We start from the raw sequence: 21,467 nt of genomic DNA, 5'->3' as shown, positions 1-21,467 counted from the left end.
AGTGGTTAGGGTGGTGGACTTTGGTCCTGGGGAACTGAGTTGGATTCCCACTTCAGGCACAGGCAGCTCCTTGTGACTCTGGGCAAGTCACTTAACCCTCCATTGCCCCATGTAAGCCGCATTGAGCCTGCCATGAGTGGGAAAGCGCAGGGTACAAATGTAACAAAAATAAAATAGATACTATTGGAGATTCTACATGGAATGTTGCTACTCTTGGAGATCCTACATGGAATGTTGCTACTATTGGCTATTGGAGATTCTACATGGAATGTTGCTACTATTGGAGATTCTACTTGGAATGTTGCTATTCCACTAGCAACATTCCATGTAGAAGGCTGCGCAGGCTTCTGTTTCTGTGAGTCTGACGTCCTGCATGTACGTGCAGGACGTCAGACTCACAGAAGCAGAAGCCTGCGCGGCCACATTGGTGATCTGCAAGGGCCGACTTCTAGTGGAATAGCAACATTCCATGTAGAATCTCAAATAGTAGCAACAGTGGAAGAGTGGCCTAGTGGTTAGGGTGGTGGACTTTGGTCCTGGGGAACTAAGGAACTGAGTTCAATTCCTACTTCAGGCACAGGCAGCTCCTTGTGACTCTGGGCAAGTCACTTAACCCTCCATTGCCCCATGTAAGCCGCATTGAGCCTGCCATGAGTGGGAAAGCGCAGGGTACAAATGTAACAAAAATAAAATAGATACTATTGGAGATTCTACATGGAATGTTGCTACTCTTTGAGGTTCTACATGGAATGTTGCTACTATTGAGATTCTGTTGCTACTATGGGAGATTCTACATGGAATGTTGCTATTCCACTAGCAACATTCCATGTAGAAGGCTGCGCAGGCTTCTGTTTCTGTGAGTCTGACGTCCTGCACGTACATGCAGGACGTCAGACTCACAGAAGCAGAAGCCTGCGCGGCCACATTGATGATCTGCAAGGGCCGACTTCTACATGGAATGTTGCTAGTGGAATAGCAACATTCCATGTAGAATCTCAAATAGTAGCAACAGTGGAAGAGTGGCCTAGTGGTTAGGGTGGTGGACTTTGGTCCTAGGGAACTAAGGAACTGAGTTCAATTCCTACTTCAGGCACAGGCAGCTCCTTGTGACTCTGGGCAAGTCACTTAACCTTCCATTGCCCATGTAAGCCGCATTGAGCCTGCCATGAGTGGGAAAGCGTGGGGTACAAATGTAACAAAAATAAAAATATATAACACTCCACCATTTAGCTGACAAATATGGTAGAGCAGCAACATCTTTATATCTGTTCCTCTTAAAGAAGGGAAGGTCAGATCCAAATAAATTAGGAAGTAAAATCCAGCTAATCAGATATTGCACAAAAGCTGGGCTTTTTAAGTTTCTACTCTTAATTTAGCCCCTTAAGCTGTGCTTATAAATGTAGGCCTACCTGCCGTTCGTTTCTCCAGATTTTGGAGCGTGTAGGATAATACAGGTGCCTGTGTACACGAGGTGCTACTCTAACAGAGGAGCTACACATGGACATGACAGGGCCATGTCTCTCTGTTACACACACAGTTTATTGAATGTTATAAATTACTTAGGCTGGTGTAAGGGCAGACTTAAAGCTTAGGTGTGCTAATGCCCACATTTGCTAGTATTTTATAGCGTGATCTTGGAACTAAGATGCCATTAAAGAATTGGTACTAGGTGCAGGGGCGGCCCAACGCAGGCGATAGGGACGTTCTGCCGTCTAAGCTGAGGGGACGGTCTGACATCTGAGGCGATAGGGACGGTCTGCCACCTGAGGCAAGGGGATGGTCTGTTGCCCCGGCTCTGCTCTGCCTCCACAGTCTCATCTTCCCCTTCCTTCCTTCCCCGAATTTACCTTCTTTTCTGGCTTTCCAAAAGTCGGGGGGGGGGGGGGCGGCAGCGGTTTCCCATATGCTGCCCTTCTCTGTGCTATGGCCCACCCCCACCTCCGAGGAAACAGGAAGTACATCAGAGAGGCGGGGCTGTAAGAGAGAAGGGGGTCGGTGACAGGGCAGCGTAGGGGCTTCTTTACTATGCGAGGTAAAGCCAATGCAGGTTACCGCTCGCTATTCCAGAACTACCGCTGGAGCCCGGCGGTAATTCCTACCCCTGGCACATGCCCTTTCTAACGATACAAAAATATTTCTATTTTTGTAGATTCAGTTTTTACCTGGCAGTAATCGTGGAGTGCCATGTACTGCCGGGTTAACGTGGGAGCCCTTACTATCTCCTCAATGGGTGGTGGTAAGTTCTCCCCCTCCCCCCTCCGAAATGGCCTTTTCCCCGCTGTAATAAAAGGGGGCCTCAGTGTGTGTCAAAAACACATGCGGTTTATAGAATACGCCAAGCGCTTCTCTCCGTGCGATCAAATTTAGTCGTGGCCTAAATTAGGTGCAGAGTGGGTGTATTCTATAATAATGCGCATAAATTTTAGAAACACCCATGCCCCCTTTTCAACTATTTATTTATTTATTTGTTACATTTGTATCCCACATTTTCCCACCTATTTGTAGGCTCAATGGGGCTTACAAAGTACCGGAGAGGCGTTTGGAGACTCCGGTGTGAACAAATACAAAGTGATGTTGTGGTAAGATAAAGTTCTTGTGACACAGCCACACTAGGGAATCGTACAACGGAAGAGTTGTGTTATGTCCATTACGTTCTTTAGTTTTGTTGTGTTGCAGGGATCAGGCATTTAAGTTGGATCGGTGGGGTATGCCTTTTTAAACAGGTTAGTTTTTAGTTTTTTCCGGAAGTTTAGGTGGTCGTACGTAGTTTTCAAGGCTTTTGGTAATGCGTTCCACAGTTGTGTGCTTATGTAGGAAAAACTGGATGCGTAAGTTGATTTGTATTTGAGTCCTTTGCAGCTTGGGTAGTGCAGATTTAGATATGTTCGTGCTGATTTGGATGTGTTTTCTAGTTGGTAGGTCGATCAGGTCTGTCATGTATCCCGGGGCTTCACCGTAGATAATTTTGTGAACCAGAGTGCAGATTTTCAGAGCAATGCGTTCTTTGATTGGGAGCCAGTGTAGTTTTTCGCAGAGGGGTTTTGCGCTTTCAAATCGCGTTTTTCCAAAGATAAGTCTAGCTGCCGTGTTTTGAGCGGTCTGAAGTTTCTTTAATGTTTGTTCTTTGCATCCCTCATAAGTTCCATTGCAGTTGTCTAAATGGCTTATTCGGAAATGAATGGAAAACAAAAATGAGGATGTTCTAATGCCTTTGTATTGCTCCATGGTGCGACCGCACCTCGAATATTGTGTTCAATTCTGGTCGCCGCATCTCAAAAAGGATATTGTGGAATTAGAAAAGGTGCAGAGAAGGGGCGATGAAAATGATAAAGGGGATGGGATGACTTCCCTATGAGGAAAGGCTAAAGCGGCTAGGGCTCTTCAGCTTGGAGAAAAGGCGGCTGAGGGGAGATATGTGACTTAGAATTTAGGCGCACCACGTTAAAGAATACACTTAGCGAGTTGTGCATGGAAATCGTAATGCCAATTAGTGCTGATAATTGTTGTTAACATCCAATTGACAACGCTGATTAACCAATTAAGTTATGCGCACGGTTATACAATACGCTTCAATTTCCACATAGAAATAGAGGCGCGATGTATAGAATCCCAGGGTTAACGCAGATCTGTTTGATACCCAACTTGAGCATCAAATCCTGCCCAATATGTTCCTAAATTTAGTTCTAGTTAAATTCTGAATATAAATTTAGACACTTGGCCAATTCAGAACCATAACTCTCAAAGGGACACTTTTTTCAAGCCTCGCCAGTGGTCCCTGCGTGACAGCGCTGACGGAGCCCATTCAAAGTGAAAGAGCTTTGTTGGCATTACCACACTGGGAGGCCCAAAGTTAGAAGCATAACTCCTTTGAAAATCAGGCCCTACGTGTTTTATTTTGAGAGTATTTTACAGGTTTAGGAGAAAGTGGAATGTTGGACCACGGAACACCAAAAACTGGATAGGTTGATCTTAAAAACACTTGTTTATTGGTGAAAAAAGACTCGACACAAACGTGTTTCGGCCGTTAGGCCTGCATCAGGAGTCTCAGTCGACGGAGAACAGCTGATACAAATGTTTAAATCTACGTGGTACGGTGATCCATATAATAGGTCTGTTGCTCAGTCACCGGAGAACAGCTTTTTTGCTTCACGCTGGCAATCCAATTGTCTACGAGCAAGTTTCTTTGAAAAGGTCTTTTTAAAGACCCACCTTGTAGATCAACAAACCACGTGTCTTTCAACGGTTGCATCAGCTGTTCTCCGCCCATCTCTTAATCACGCCCCAGTCCCACCTTCGGTACGGTGCTGACACGCCCCTGAGAACTTTGGTCGTCCCCGCGACAGAAAGCAGTTGAGGGCGCCCAAAATCGGCTTTCGATTATGCCGATTTGGATGACCCTGAGAGAAGGACACCCATCTCCCGATTTGTGTCGGAAGGTGGACGCCCTTGTTTTTTGAAAATTCCCCTGATAGTAACATAGTTACTATGAAGTGTTTCTTTTTATTTTTTGATTGTTTCTGGATTTTCTATTGTTTCATTACGACAGCGTATGGACTAGACCACATTATGAGAGTTCCTAGGCTGTAGCAAAGCCTGATCAAAATAACCTTTAAAAAAAACCCACCCCCTCCCCCCAAAGAAGCAGAACAGATATCATCAAAATTTAACACTCCAAGTCCTCCAACCTAATAGTCAAACATTTTGCTGAAGCACCGGTTTATCCTTAAGAAAATTTTCCAAATGTAGAGAGTCGAGAAAAACAAACTTATCGTTTTCATAAGTGATCAGGCGTTGACAAGGAAACCTCAGAAAACATTGTTGCACCCACAACCAAGGCTTTAGTCCTTAACCATAACAAGGCCTTCCGTCTCCACTGTGCCTGCCTTGCCACATCAGAGAAAATAGTTAATGCCTGACAATATTTTACAAACATTTCAAAGTCTGTTTCTGTGCTCCTGCTTCTCCTCTCTCCCGCCGTGGCGCTTGGCAGTCAGGGCGCATCCCAGATCAGCCTCAGTTATCAAAACGTTTTCCTGAACTGTATTTAATAACACGGTTTACTCTCCCTTCGCATTGCACAGGGTGAAACAAAAGTTTTGAAGGTGAAGAACTTAAGGCCCCAGGACTATGCCAGTTACAGCTGCCAAGTGTCCGTCAGAAACGTCTGTGGGATTCCGGATAAATCGATCACTTTCCAGCTGACTAATAACACAGGTAAGGAGCTGCCTCTACTGTCACCGCCCTGCAAATGTAAGCTACAGTTTTAAAGTTTACGAAATGCTTGGTATATCGCCCTCGAGGAATCTTTTGGAGCGGTTGACATGTGTTACGTAGAAAGCTAAAAGAGGGGAATACATGCGTAAACAGGACAGGGGGACTGTAAGGCAGACCCATTTACGATGCCCTAAATCTGCCCTCAGCATTCGGGAGTCAGGAGGGAAGAGCTTAGGAATTTCGTTGGTGAATGCATCTTGGAAAAAGTCTGTAAAATAATGCTCTCCAGTCTTTCAAATTCCAGCTACTGTATTGTGAGGTCCTGCAGCCCTTGGATTTAATGCCAGTTTCTGGGATCTCCTGCAGGATTGCGGAATACAGCAGGGTGCAGGTGGGTTGGATAAAAAAAAACCTAAGCCCTGCAGCAAGACCATAGCTACGTCAGCAGTGTGTGACTAGCAGGCTTGTGGCTGGGATTTTTCTTTTGGGGGGGGGGGGGGGTCTCTCCAGTTTCTTTAGTTATTTTTTTTTTCTGTTTAAGGTCTCAGAAACACAACCAGTCATGCTGAAAGCCCCCAGGCTGCCGCTTTTTGTCCAAGTGGTTTTATTCCAGCTTTCCGGCTTGCTTTTTGATTCAGAACCAGAGAGCGGGCTCTTTAGTAAGGTTTCCAAAGCCTGCCGCTCAGCCGCTGTCTGATATGTCCCTCTGCATTTAAACAGGGTCCTTCCCTGGTATAAGCGTGTTACGACTTCCTGCTCCCTTGTCTGTCGTGGCCTGGGTCTCACTCAGAAGTGGTCCACATTCTAGCCAAGGGACAAGTATTCACAACATTGTAGCATAGCTGACAAAGACCCGTTGGCCCACCAGTTTGCCCCAGTTTTTTCTGCTTCCCCTGGCAAAACTGCTGCCCTCTGCCCTTAGCATGCTGCTGCGGGTGGCCATTCCAGTCACCCACCACCCTCGTTACACATTTTATGTTTTGGAGCCTCCTCCTACCCACCCCCCTGTACCCTGCCTTTGAGATACTGTGCAACTAACCACGCAAAGCAAAAATACTCTAATCCATGACATTTCCAGGTGCACAGATTTTTTTTTTTGAACAAAGATGCTGATCCATCGGATTTCACCTCACGTATTACCAGCAACATGAGGAGCTGGAGAATTCAGCCAGGCATGACTGGGCATCTTAATGCTTTTTACTAGAACACCCAGTAATGCCTCTGCATTGGGGCCAGAGAGAGGGAGGGAGGGTCTTTGCAAACTCCTGATGCCCCCAGGGGGTACGTGTAAAGCTTTCTGCAGTACTGATCAGGGGAACTGGGAAGAGCTAGCATCGCTATCTGCAGTGGGGTTTGCAGAAATGCTCAGACGCGTATAGCATCTGAAATACATCATGCACACATCAGACACTTGACGTGCACACAGAGAGAAAGACGCGTGGATCCTGGCTCACACACACAGGTACCTACCTGCACTTACCTGGTGTCTGCTCCTCAAAGTTCATGGCCGTCATCTTTTCTTTGATTTCAATCCCAGTCATTACCCCCAACCCTCTTCCCGTTGTCCTTTTTTGGGGTCCTTTCAGTGTCCCCCTTCCTTTTCCTGGTGATGCTTGTGGCTCGTGTTCTAGATTCGGTGGCTCCCTTCAGAATTAAAGATCTGGCCAATGTCTCTTGTCAGGGAGAGTGACCCATGCAGAGCAGTCAAAGGGTAAAATAAAACGGAGGACAGGGAAGGGTTAGACTGGGGGGGGGGGGGGGCTAGGCTGTGTGCTTTGGGTAGTCAAAGAGAACCAGACTTAGACTTCATTCACTCAAGCACTGGAAGGGTTTGGATTTGGGTTTCAGTTGGCAAATCTCTTTTATTGGTTCACTTTTGGAATATGGACACATTATGGAATACTCTTTTGGATGTAAGGATTCTCCAAAATACAGACAAGTACATTAAAAATCACACATGATGTATCTTCCTATTTGTAAGGAGCAAAACCATGGTACAACCTGAAACCTTACGAAAGAACAAGTAGTTTTTTAGCGTTAAGGGGGGAGGGGGGAAAAGAAGCAGCATTATAGTGTTAAAAGCAGGCCATACTGCGCTGTCTGCATTAATACTGACTCTGGCAGTGCCACTATGGTGACGTGGCTGCATTATAGAATTATACCAGGACACTGCTGCTGTCTGCATTAATACTGACTCAGCAGTGCCACTATGGTGACGTGGCAGCATTATAGAATTATACCAGGACACTTCTGCTTTCTGCATTAATACTGACTCTGGCAGTGCCACTGGGGTGACGTGGCAGCATTATAGAATTATACCAGGGCACACTGCTGCTGTCTGCATTAATACTGACTCTGGCAGTGCCACTGGGGTGACGTGGCAGCATTATAGAATTATACCAGGACACTTCTGCTTTCTGCCTTAATACTGACTCTGGCAATGCAACTGAGGTGACGTGGCTGCATTATAGAATTATACCAGGGAACACTGCTGCTGTCTGCGTTAATACTGACTCTGGCAGTGCCACTGGGGTGACGTGGCAGCATTATAGAATTATACCGGGGCACACTGCTGCTGTCTGCATTAATATTGACTCTGGCAGTGCCACTGGGATGACGTGGCAGCATTATAGAATTATACCGGGGCATACTGCTGCTGTCTGCATTAATACTGACTCTGGCAGTGCCACTATGGTGATGTGGCTGCATTATAGAATTATACCAGGACACTGCTGCTGTCTGCATTAATACTGACTCAGCAGTGCCACTATGGTGACGTGGCAGCATTATAGAATTATACCAGGACACTTCTGCTTTCTGCATTAATACTGACTCTGGCAGTGCCACTGGGGTGACGTGGCAGCATTATAGAATTATACCGGGGCACACTGCTGCTGTCTGCATTAATACTGACTCTGGCAGTGCCACTGGGGTGACGTGGCAGCATTATAGAATTATACCGGGGCACACTGCTGCTGTCTGCATTAATACTGACTCTGACAGTGCCACTATGGTGACGTGGCTGCATTATTGAATTATACCGGAGCACACTGCTGCTGTCTGCATTATTACTGACTGGCAGTGCCACTATGGTGACATGGCTGCATTATAGAATTATACCAGGACACTGCTGCTGTCTGCATTAATACTGACTCTGGCAGTGCCACTGGGGTGACGTGGCAGCATTATAGAATTATACCGGGGCACACTTCTGCTGTCTGCATTAATACTGACTCTGACAGTGCCACTATGGTGATGTGGCTGCATTATAGAATTATACCAGGACACTGCTGCTGTCTGCATTATTACTGACTGGCAGTGCCACTATGGTGACGTGGCTGCATTATAGAATTATACCAGGACACTGCTGCTGTCTGCATTAATACTGACTCAGCAGTGCCACTGGGGTGACGTGGCAGCATTATAGAATTATACCGGGGCACACTGCTGCTGTCTGCATTAATACTGACTCTGGCAGTGCCACTATGGTGACGTGGCTGCATTCCAGACACTGGAACACGGATTTCATCGCTGCTCTCTCTGTTCAGGAGCAGCTCGGGCACGAAGGAGTGGGGAGAATCGGGTCTATAGAAGCAAGAATGCGAACCAGTCCCCCTTGTCAAGCAAAGCAGAGACCGGTCAGTTTGTGCTCTGTTCTCTTAACCTAGATAAGGGGATTAGGCCTGTGTTTGCCTGGTAAGACCCGGCTATCGCTACTTTGCCTTTAAGCAGAGCTATGCAATCTGTTTGCTATAGGGCGATTAATCTAATTTCTTTAAATTACTCCTATCAAAATGGGTGCATTATTTTCCCCATTTCCCTGCTGCTCCCTGGCCCCACTGCATGAGGATCAGAGAATGGCCTTGGTCTCCGTTGCTCCTCTGCCGGACCCATCCCTTTGCCAGATAGCAGAGGGAAGAACGGAGAAATTAAGCAATATATCCCTTTTCAATTCCATTTCGTATCAATGGAGTTTTAATGGCATACTCGAATCCTTAAAAAAATGTTTTTCCTTTTCTAGCCAAGGTTTTCTGTGGGCTGCTGAAAAATTCTGGTTTGCATTTTTTTGAACATGTGAAATGCTGCCTGATAATATGCAGTCTAGCAAAAAAAAGTGTGAAAGATGAATCGGACAAGAGTTTTGTTGTGTTATGAAGTTAATCCCTGGTCAGTTTACTCTTTATGGTTGGCAGATTGTAGTCCTTCATTTATAAGTATCATTCCTGGTCTTCCTCCTTTTCTCTTTAATATACTATAATTTATTTTTATGCTTTTATGTATTAATACTCGTTAAAAAGAAAAATGTGTACATTTACCAGCGTCCCCTACATTTTAAAGTTCTCCTTGTCCTTAGTCCAGACTTCAGCTATCTGTGTTGTGCAAGGGGCACTAGTGAAAATCCACTCTTCAGCTGTCCATGCTGTATTCATGTTTCATGTGTTATCAGTTTGATTCCCTCTGAGGGTTCTAATGAAGACCTGTTTTTTCTGCTGTAGTCACACCTTACATGAATTAGTGTTACACCTGCAAAGGGTTCTGATGAAGAGCTGCTGTTCAGTTGTCTGTGCTGTATTCACACTTTATATGAATTAGTGTGACACCCGCATGGGGTTCTGATGAAGAGCTCATATTCAGCTGTCTGTGCTGTATTCACACCTTAATTTAATTAGTGTGATTCTTGAATGGAGTTCTTATGAAAAACTGTTATTCAGCTGTCCATGCTGTATTCACACCTTACATGGATTAGTGTGACACCCAAATGGAGTTTTGATGAAGAGCTGCTGTTCAGTTGTCTGTGCTGTATTCACACCTTACATGAATGATTGTGACACCCGCTTGGAGTTGTGATGAAGGGTTACTGTTCAGTTGTCTGTGCTGTATACACACCTTGCATGAATTAGTGTGACACCCACATGAGATTCTGATGAAGAGCTGCTGTGCAGTTGTATGTGCTGTATTCACATCTTAGTACATAAGTACATAAGTAATGCCACACTGGGAAAGACCAAGGGTCCATTGAGCCCAGCATCCTGTCCAAGATAGCGGCCAATCCAGGCCAAGGGCACCTGACAAGCTTCCCAAACGTACAAACATTCTATACATGTTATTCCCGGAATTGTGGATTTTTCCCAAGTCCATTTAGTAGCGGTTTATGGACTTGTCCTTTAGGAAACCGTCTAACCCCTTTTTAAACTCTGCTAAGCTAACCGCCTTCACCACGTTCTCCTTAGCTCTCTCTTATCTCCCCGGCACCCCAAGACTTCATTAGACCCACCCTGGCTTCCCTGTTCCGGGGCAGAGGGAGCTGCAACGAACGAACGGTTTAGCGAACTCGGAGGAGCAGGCGCGCGCCGCGGCACCCCCCAGCGGAGTGCACCCGGGGCGGACCGCCCCCACCGCCCCCCCCCTTGGTACGCCACTGCTGTTACCTTAGGAGTCCCGTTGTTATCAATGGTTCAATTATATAAGAATGAGAGAAAGAAAGAACAGTAGAAATAACTCCTCAAAGGGAGAAAAGACTGTTCTCAAAAAGCCTCGACTCGCACTCAAGTAAATACCTTCCCTCTATATCCATTTACATGGTTGAAAAGAGTTTTGTTCCTCAGTCTTAAACAGAGAGGTGTGGTTGCCCTGTTAGTCCACTTTTAAAGGTAATCAAATTGTATTGCTCTCCTGTCTCTCTAACTCTCACCTATCCACCCCCACCCATCCTGTTAGACTGTCTCTGAAATGCTTTGATGTTCTGCTCATATATACTGTCATCTACCAACTTTTGCTTATTTCCGATCTGAGGAAGAAGGGCAACCTTCGAAAGCTAATCAAGAAATGTATTAAGTTTTGTCCAATAAAAAGGTATCATCTTATTTTCTTTTCCACGTTTTATTTTGTTTTATTTCTATAGATTCTACATGGAATGTTGCTATTCCACTAGCAACATTCCATGTAGAAGTCGGCCCCTGTAGATCACCAATGTGGCCGCGCAGGCTTCTGCTTCTGTGAGTCTGACGTCCTGCACGTACGTGCAGGACGTCAGACTCACAGAAACAGAAGCCTGCGCAGCCTTCTACATGGAATGTTGCTAGTGGAATAGCAACATTCCATGTAGAATCTCCAATAGTAGCAATATTCCATGTAGAATTTCCAATGGTATCTATTTTACTGTCATAGTAATGCTTGAATGTTTTCACTTATATACACTGTCAGCTAGCACATTTGCTTATTTCCGATCTGAGGAAGAAGGGCAACCTTCGAAAGCTAATCAAGAAATGTATTAAGTTATGTCCAATAAAAAAGGTATCATCTTATTTTCTTTTCCATGTTTTATTTTGTTTGATTTCTATTGATTCTACATGGAATGTTGCTATTCCACTAGCAACATTCCATGTAGAAGTCGGCCCCTGTAGATCACCAATGTGGCCGCGCAGGCTTCTGCTTCTGTGAGTCTGACGTCCTGCACGTACGTGCAGGACGTCAGACTCACAGAAACAGAAGCCTGCGCAGCCTTCTACATGGAATGTTGCTAGTGGAATAGCAACATTCCATGTAGAATCTCCAATAGTAGCAATATTCCATGTAGAATTTCCAATGGTATCTATTTTACTGTCATAGTAATGCTTGAATGTTTTCACTTATATACACTGTCAGCTAGCACATTGCTTATTTCCGATCTGAGGAAGAAGGGCAACCTTCGAAAGCTAATCAAGAAATGTATTAAGTTATGTCCAATAAAAAGGTATCATCTTATTTTCTTTTCCATGTTTTATTTTGTTTGATTTCTATTGATTCTACATGGAATCTTGCTACTTCCACTAGCAACATTCCATGTAGAAGTCGGCCCCTGTAGATCACCAATGTGGCCGCGCAGGCTTCTGCTTCTGTGAGTCTGACGTCCTGCACGTACGTGCAGGACGTCAGACTCACAGAAACAGAAGCCTGCGCAGCCTTCTACATGGAATGTTGCTAGTGGAATAGCAACATTCCATGTAGAATCTCCAATAGTAGCAATATTCCATGTAGAATTTCCAATGGTATCTATTTTACTGTCATAGTAATGCTTGAATGTTTTCACTTATATACACTGTCAGCTAGCACATTTGCTTATTTCCGATCTGAGGAAGAAGGGCAACCTTCGAAAGCTAATCAAGAAATGTATTAAGTTTTGTCCAATAAAAAAGGTATCATCTTATTTTCTTTTCCACGTTTTATTTTGTTTTATTTCTATAGATTCTACATGGAATGTTGCTATTCCACTAGCAACATTCCATGTAGAAGTCGGCCCCTGTAGATCACCAATGTGGCCGCGCAGGCTTCTGCTTCTGTGAGTCTGACGTCCTGCACGTACGTGCAGGACGTCAGACTCACAGAAACAGAAGCCTGCGCAGCCTTCTACATGGAATGTTGCTAGTGGAATAGCAACATTCCATGTAGAATCTCCAATAGTAGCAATATTCCATGTAGAATTTCCAATGGTATCTATTTTACTGTCATAGTAATGCTTGAATGTTTTCACTTATATACACTGTCAGCTAGCACATTTGCTTATTTCCGATCTGAGGAAGAAGGGCAACCTTCGAAAGCTAATCAAGAAATGTATTAAGTTATGTCCAATAAAAAAGGTATCATCTTATTTTCTTTTCCATGTTTTATTTTGTTTGATTTCTATTGATTCTACATGGAATCTTGCTATTCCACTAGCAACATTCCATGTAGAAGTCGGCCCCTGTAGATCACCAATGTGGCCGCGCAGGCTTCTGCTTCTGTGAGTCTGACGTCCTGCACGTACGTGCAGGACGTCAGACTCACAGAAACAGAAGCCTGCGCAGCCTTCTACATGGAATGTTGCTAGTGGAATAGCAACATTCCATGTAGAATCTCCAATAGTAGCAATATTCCATGTAGAATTTCCAATGGTATCTATTTTACTGTCATAGTAATGCTTGATGTTTTCACTTATATACACTGTCAGCTAGCACATTTGCTTATTTCCGATCTGAGGAAGAAGGGCAACCTTCGAAAGCTAATCAAGAAATGTATTAAGTTATGTCCAATAAAAAAGGTATCATCTTATTTCTTTTCCACGTTTTATTTTGTTTTATTTCTATTGATTACCTCAGTCTTAAAGAAATCATCCATGACTTATCTTTCTAATCTTGCTGGTCTCCAAAGTTTCCTGGAGACTGTCCACTTTGCAACACTTTGTGCATGGAAGGGTTCCTCCTTCTTCTCCACTGAACCACGTTGTTGATTTGTAAAATACAAAAAAGCCCACCCTTACTGGACAAAAGAAAGATCAGGCTCTGTTTCGGCATACAAGAGCAAGACAGTGAGAGACCGAGGCAGGGGCGTAGCCAGACAACAGATTTTGGGTGGGCCTAGGCAAGAAGTGGGTGTTCTCCCCCCCCCCCCCCCGCCCCGCCCCACCACCAAAAACAAATATCTCAGCTGGTGAGAAAATGCTTCTTTCCACCTTGACAATCTGCAGCAGGCATGCGCTGAAGACTGAGAATGCGCAGGTGACAGTATCAAGGAGAGTAGCATTTTCGTTACCATCAGGGGGAGGTCTTGAGCTGGTGGAGCTGGGGATCCCCACCAGCTACCACTAAACGTGTGCTCTGTTGGGTGGCCCTGAACCCTAAGTGGGTGGGCCCTGGCCCACCCAGGCCACCTGTGGCTACGCCACTGGACCGAGGGAGGAGTAGGGTTACCATATGTCGGATTTACCCAGAAATCGGACAAACGGGCAGATTGCTAGCCTCCCCTCCCCTTACTTACTACTGCCTGGTGGTCTAGTGACCTCTTTCGCCTTCGGGGCAGGAAAGAGCACCTCTTTCCTGCCCGGAGTGCTGCCCTGCATGCATCCTTCCTTCCTGTTCCTAATCTCGGTGCCGATTCAAAATGGCCGCCGAGAGTTGACTTGACCTTGCGAGACTTCAACTCTCAGCAGCCAATTTTGAATCGGCGCCGAGATGAGCAACAGGAAGGATGCATGCAGGGCAGCGCTCCGGGCAGGAAAGAAGGGGCTCTTTCCTGCCCCGAAGAGGGTCACTAGACCACCAGGCAGTAGTAAGGTAAGGGGAGGGGGGGGTGACGGGGTCTGTGACAGGGGGGAGGGGAAAATGTGACAGGGGGCAGAGTGGAGGCGTGTAAAGGGGGGGCGGGGTGTGGTGTGGTGGGCGGGGCCAGTGGTGTACCAAGGGGGGGCGGTGGGGGCGGTCCACCCGGGTGCACGCCACTGGTGGGTGCCGCGGCGCGCGCCTGTGGGCTCCGACTTCGCTCGTTCGCTGCAGCTCCCTCTGCCCCGGACAGGTTACTTCCTGTTCCGGGGCAGAGGGAGCTGCAGCGAACGAGCGAAGTTAGCGTAGTCGAGCCCACAGGCGTGCGCCGCGGCATCCAGGCTAGGAACGCCACAGGGTGGGGCTTATGTTCTCCTTTTTGGGGGACAAAATATGGTAACCCTAGGGAGGAGCAGACGCAGGAAGGTAAGGGGCAGCAGCGGAGGCCCCAGTGAGGGTGGGGCAGCGGTCCTGCCCCAGGCCCGGCTCTGTCTCGGTGGCCGTCTCCATGGAGGCTCCTTCCCCTGGCCACAGACATCCTTTGTCATGACAAATCCTGGCCCCTTTTTTTGTCGGCTGTCTCCCAAAGATCTTCTTTTATCCTGTTTTTCCCACTCTCTATCCTCTAGAGACAAAAAAAATTATGCCCACCGGGATTAGTAAATGAGTGGATCTTTTCAAGCAATTTCTTTGGCAGAGGGTCTTGCAGTTTTCTCTCTCTCTCTCTCTGTCTCTCTCTGTCTTTGCATTGACCGTCAACAGAATCTCTGAAATAGGATCACAGTATAACCATGGATCGGACTGAGTAAAAGGAGAAGCTGAATGATATTAGGCTCAGGAGGGGGGGTTCCTTAATGTTCACATTATTCAGGGAAGGCAGCAGGATCACTGGAAACTATCGGGGGGCCCCAAATTCAGATCCAGCCCACTTCCTACTATGTGAGGGCACTTCAGATTGTTGCAGTGTTTTTAATCCTGTTGCTTTCATGAGCCTGGAGTGGAGTCAGGTTGAAGTACAGAGTCAGGGAAGGATAATGAAATCTGATTAACCTGTCTCTATCAAATTGTCAAGTGCACTCAGACTGCAGACACAGTTAAGTGGGAAGAAAAGCCCTCCTTACCTGCCAGGGGGCTCTAGTTCAGCCGCTGCCAGTCTCACCAGCGAGCAGCTCTGGAAAGGGGGGGGTCAGTGCTTACATCTGTGCTCCTCTTTCATTTGCTTGTGCAGGGTCTGGCTTCCACTGCAGTGTCCAGTGTCCCACCTATTAGACTCAGTCGCAGATGTATTTCGTTACAGCACTTAAGGTATTAGTCTGCAAACGAACCTTTTCGTAGATGGGAAGGCGGTAGAACTAGAGGACATGAAATGAGATTGAATTGGGGCAGACTCAAGAAAAATGTCAGGAAGTATTTTTTTACGGAGAGAGTAGTGGATGCTTGGAATGCCCTCCCGTGGGAGGTGGTGAGAGGAAAACAGTAACGGAATTCAAACATGCGTGGGATAAACATAAAGGAATCCTGTTCAGAAGGAATGGATCCTAGGAGCTTAGCCGAGATTGGGTGGCAGAGCCGGTGGTTAGGAGGCGGGACTAGTGGTTGGGAGGCGGGGCTAGAGCTGGGCAGACTTCTACGGTCTGTGCCCTGAAATGGCAGATACAAATCAAGGTCAGGTATACACATAAAGTAGCAATGAGAGTTTATCTTGTTGGGCAGGGGCCCGGATGAAAATTGCGGGGCCCAGGCCCCCGTGGCCCCCCATAGCTGCGCCCCTGTTAACCAGTACTATTTTGAGGGGATGGTTCCAGCAACACAGAAGTGGCTGGAGATCTCTACCAGGTAGAAAGGGGGTGGGTGAGGAGGAATGGGGAGGTGGTTTGTGCAATTTGCACTGTGATATGGAGGCATGGTTTCCTATGTTGATGGAAACAGTGTTACGATGGGGCAGGAGCTATTATTTGGGGAGAAGGACTTTATTACCAGTGGAGGGTGGCTTTTAGTACTAGTAGTTGGGGTGTAAAATGGAACACTTTTGGGGGTATGGATTCCTAACTTGGGGCTCAATGCAGATGACCTAAAATGACATAATTTCAAGATACATTGAAAATGATGTCAGGTGAAGACCCTGTGGCCTGTCCAGTCTGCCCATCTATAAGAACTACTAAGTCTGCAATCCTTTCTTCTCACTTAGAGATCCTCTGTATTTGTCCCATGCGGTATTTAATTCAGATAAAATGGGTAAGGGGTCATGGATCTGATATACCAGTTTTCTGTAGTACAACCCAGTGGCGTACCAAGAGGGGGGTGGTGGGGCGGTCTGCCCCGGGTGCACGACGGCTGGGGGGGGGGGGGTGCTGCGCGCCTGTTGGCGAGTCCGCTCATTCCTTCCCTGCTGCTTCCTCTGCGCGGAACAGGTTACTTCCTGTTCCGGGGCAGAGGGAGCAGCAGGGAACGAGCGGACTCGGAGCTGACAGGCACGCGGCACCCCCCCCCCCCCCCCCCAGCAGGTAAAAATGCACCCGGGGGGGGGGGGGGGTGTAATTTTGCCGTGGGGGGCCTGCGCTGCACCTGAGGGGGGTGCATCGGCGATCCGCCCTGGGTGTCAGCCAGCCTAGGAACGCCACTGGTACAACCAAATCTCCTCATTCACAGATGCAGGTTCTACATGAGTGAACGCATCCTGAGGCTGTTTGCATTTGTGTGCTATTTATTATGGATGTTTGAATGTTTTCCACCCCACCCTTGGTGATTTGGTGGACTAGAAGTTCTGTAAATAAATGAACATTGCTCTTGTTAAAGACAGATGACCTTAGTATCCGATTGTCCTTTAACAGTAGAAGCAGCATTTGAAAACTTCAAACCTATTTATTTATTTAGATTTTGCTCACAGGACATCAAACTCACAGAAACAGAAGCCTGCGCAGCCACATTGCTGATTGGCAAGTGCAGGCTTCTATGTGGAATAGCAACATTAACATTCCATGTAGAATCCATGTAGAACCGATATACTCACATCACCCCTCTCCTCAAGTCACTTCACTGGCTTCCGATCAGATACCGCATTCAATTCAAGATTCTCCTCCTTACCTACAAATGCACCCGGTCTGCGGCTCTCACTACCTCTCTACCCTCATCTCCCCTATGTTCCCGCCCGTAACCTCCGCTCCCAGGACAAATCCCTCCTTTCAGTTCCCTTCTCCACCACTGCCAACTCCAGGCTCCGCTCATTCTGCCTTGCCTCACCCTAATGCCTGGAACAATCTTCCTCAACCCCTACGCCAAGCCCCCTCCCTACCCATCTTCAAATCTCTGCTTAAAGCTCACCTCTTCAATGCTGCTTCGGCACCTAACCGTCCGTGAATATAGCATGCCCTATTAGTCGGACTCTACACTTGTCTTTGACTGGACACTTGTCTCTAGATTGTACACCTGTCTTTTAGATTGTAAGCTCCTTGAGCAGGGACTGTCCTTCTATGTTTGAATTGTACAGCGCTGCGTAACCCTGGTAGCGCTTTAGAAATGTTAAATAGTAGTAGTAGTAATCTCAATAGTAGCAACATTCCATCTAGAATCTCCAATAGTAGCAACATTCCATGTTCCACTGCACTAACCACTAGGCTAGTCCTCACTAGCAACATTCCATCTAGAATCTCAAATATTTATTTATTTAGATTTTGCTCACACCTTTTTCAGTGGTAGCTGAAGGTGAGTTACATTCAGGTACTCTGGATATTCCTCTGTTCCAGGAGGGCTCACAATCTAAGTTTGTACCTGAGGCAATGGAGGGTTAAGTGACTTGCCCAAGATCACAAGGTAGCAGCAGTGGGATTTGAACTGGCCACCTCTGGATTATAAGATTGGTGCTCTAACTACTAGGCCACTCCTCCACTAGCAACATTCCATCTAGAATCTCAAATACAGGTAGTAGCAACAGAATTTCAAATAGTAGCAACCTTCCATGTAGAATCTCAGATAACATCAACATTCCATATAGAATCTCAAATATTTATTTATTTACATTTTGCTCACACCTTTTTCAGTAGTAGCTCGAGGTGAGTTACATTCAGGTATTCTGGATATTTCTCTATCCCAGGAGGGCTCACAATCTAAGTTTGTAGCTGAGGCAATGGAAGGTTAAGTGACTTGCCCAAGATCACAGGGAGCAGCAGTGGGATTTGAACCAGCCACCTCTGGATTATAAGATTGGTGCTCTAACTACTAGGCCACTCCTCCACCTCCTCTTCCCTTAGTCCACTCTCTCAACCCTCTTACTCCTGCCTCCTTTTCTTCCTTTTCCGAAATCACTGAAGAAGAAACTTTACTTCTTCTGTCATCCTCAAAACTAACCACCTGCTCCACTGACCCTATTCCCACTCATCTACTCAACACTCTCTCTCCTGCTGTCACCCCTTTCATCTGTCATATTCTCAATCTGTCACTTTCCACTGCGACTGTCCCTGATGCCTTCAAACATGCCACAGTCACCCCCACTCCTCAAAAAACCTTCTCTGGATCCTACCTCTCCTTCCAACTATAGCCCCATCTCCCTCCTCCCTTTCTTATCCAAGATACTAGAACGTGCTGTCCACCCTCGCTGCCTCGACTTTCTTTCTTCTCAACCTATTCTTGATTCACTCCAATCTGGCTTTCGTCCCCTTCAAACAACTGAAACAGCACTTGCTAAAGTCTCCGATGATCTATTCCTGGCTAATCCAAAGGCTCTATTCTATCCTCCTCCTTCTCGATCTTTCTGCTGCTTTTGATACTGTTGATCACAGCCTACTCCTTGACACGCTGTCCTCACTTGGATTTCAGAATTCTGCTCTCTCATGGTTTTCTTCTTATCTCTCACAGTGTTCTTTTAGTGTATACTCTGGTGGATCCTCCTCTTCCTCTATCCCACTGTCAGTGGGTGTACCCAAGATCCGTCCTAGGAACCTCTCCTTTTCTCCATCTATACTTCCTCCCTTGGTGCTCTGATCTCTTCTCCATGGTTTTCAGTTTCACCTTTACGCTGATGGACTCCCAGATCTACCTCTCCACACCAGAAATCTCGGCAGAAATCCAAGTCCAAGGTATCTGCCTGTCTCTCTGACATTGCTGCCTGGATGTCTCACCACCACCTGAAGCTCAATATGTCCAAAACTTCCCACATCTCCTATTTCTGTCGACAACACGCTCATTCTTCCTGTCTCGTCTGCTCGCAACCTTGGGGTCATCTTCGACTCCTTCCCTCTCCTTCTCTGCACATATTCAACAGATGCTAAAACCTGTCGTTTCTTCCTTTATAATATCACCAAAATTCGCCCTTTCCTTTCTGAACATGCTATCAGAACCCTCATCCACACTCTCATCACCTCTTGCTTACATTACTGCAAGTTGCTTCTCACAGGTCTTCCACTCAGCCACCTCTCTCCTCTTCAATCTGTTCAAAATTCTGCTGCACGATTAATATTTCGCCAAAGTCGCTATGCCCATATCAGCCCTCTCCTGAAGTCACTTCACTGGCTCCCTATCCGTTTCCGTATAAAATTCAAGTTCCTCTTATTGACTTATAAGTGTATTCACTCTGCAGCCCCTCACTACCTCTCCACCCTCATCTCTCCCTATACTCCTTCCCAGGCACTCCGTTCACTAGGCAAATCTCTCCTAATTGCACCCTTCTCCTCCATCGCTAAACTCCAGACTCCGTTCCTTTTGTCTCGCCGCACCTTATGCCTGGAATGGGCTTCCTGAGCCGTTACGTCTAGCTCATCCATGGCCGCCTTCAAATCCGGGCTAAAGGCCTACCTGTTTGATGCTGCTTTTTGACTCCTAACTTGTCCCACTTGCTCGTAACCTTTATCTTGTCTTCCTCTCTTCAATAGTCCCCTTTCCCTATGTGTCCTTCTATCTGTCCTACCCTTATCCTTATTGGTCCTGTCTGTCTGTCCTGATTTAGATTGTAAGCTCTTTTGAGCAGGGACTGTCTTTTCTTCATGTTCAATTGTGAAGCGCTGCGTACGACTGGTAGCGCTATAGAATGATTTATAGTAGTAGTACCCAAACCTAACTTTCTCATCCACGAACAAAGGCAATGTGTGTGAAGCTGAAGCCTATTTGGGGGAGGGGGAAGGGTGCAGATTTTTTGAGGTGGGAAGTAGTGTGTTGGAAATGTCACCTATTCTCCCTTTGCCAGCCGACTCCAATAACAGGGCTCACGTCACAGGGGGACACTTGCATTGATAAACATTCAGCATTCACTTTCTAATTGTGCTGGTCATTTCTGGAGCGGGACTTTAAGCAATATGGCCAGTGTGGGCCTTCGGGGATCGTCCTAAACATTACTGTGTGCTAAAAGCCATCAATTCGTGGGGACAAAATGAAAACCATAAGTTTTCTATTTGATGGCAGTTGCCCATTGCAAAGATTTCAGGCAGAGGCATACAGCTCTGTAAAATTAGTCTCTTCCAGGCAGGTTAGTGTTTGTGGAAAGCTGCACTGCTATCTCCTCAAGGAATATAGAGATAAACTGATGCATTAACTCCAGAGAAAATGCTGATACAGATTGAATGGACCCGAGCATAAAACTGAGATGGATTCCCCCTATAACACCAAAGGACGGTGAGGACTGGGGGGGGGGGGGGGGGGGGGGGGGGGGGAAAGGAGGGAAGGAGGGTGGATGCACATTTTCCAAAGCTGACATATCCACAATTAATAATTTCAGGAAAAAATACATTTGTTTTCTATCTTTGTTGTCTGAGCTTTGGTCTTAGTGACTCTCATCTGCTTTTCTGAGTTTTTTCTTAACTCTTTCCAGGGTCTCCTGTCCTTTTGACATTTCTTCTCTGTGTCTAACATCCATCTTTCATATGTGTCTTTATCCGTCCTCTCCAGTGTCTCCCCCTCTGTGTTCCTGTCCCTATGCTCCCTCCAGAGCCAGCATTTTTTTGGTGTCCCTGTCCCCCCCTTAGGGAGGCTTCTCTCCTCTCCCCTTCCTCCTGCGCCTCCCCTACCCCCCTCCATCCAACTTCTGTACTCTGGCATCTCTCTATCTCTCACTCTCTCCCTCCGTTGGGCCAGCATCTGTCCCCCAGTCCAGCATCTGCCCCCTCTCTTCCCCATCATAATCCAGGTCTCTCTCCCCCTTCCCTTAGCTTCACCACCATCAGGTCCAGTATCTCTCTCCCTCTCTTCCCCTTCTCCTTTCCTCCAGATCTCTCT

General features: G+C 46.6%; 1 protein-coding gene across 1 annotated transcript in view; it reads left to right on the top strand.

Annotated features, from left to right (window-relative positions):
- Positions 1 to 21,467, top strand: part of LOC115467377 (MAM domain-containing glycosylphosphatidylinositol anchor protein 1-like) — a gene marked incomplete in the record, with an annotated part of 483,050 nt that overhangs the window by 179,481 nt on the left and 282,102 nt on the right. The window contains 2 exon segments of the mRNA XM_030199249.1: positions 5,082 to 5,214; positions 8,763 to 8,852. Coding sequence (XP_030055109.1) covers positions 5,082 to 5,214; positions 8,763 to 8,852 — 223 coding nt within the window.

The sequence above is a fragment of the Microcaecilia unicolor genome, chromosome 3 (genome assembly GCF_901765095.1).
Source record: "Microcaecilia unicolor chromosome 3, aMicUni1.1, whole genome shotgun sequence".
In the NCBI taxonomy this organism is placed as follows: Eukaryota; Metazoa; Chordata; class Amphibia; order Gymnophiona; family Siphonopidae; genus Microcaecilia; species Microcaecilia unicolor.
The sequence above is the reverse complement of the archived record's forward strand: the minus strand, read 5'-3'. Positions and strand labels throughout refer to the sequence as shown.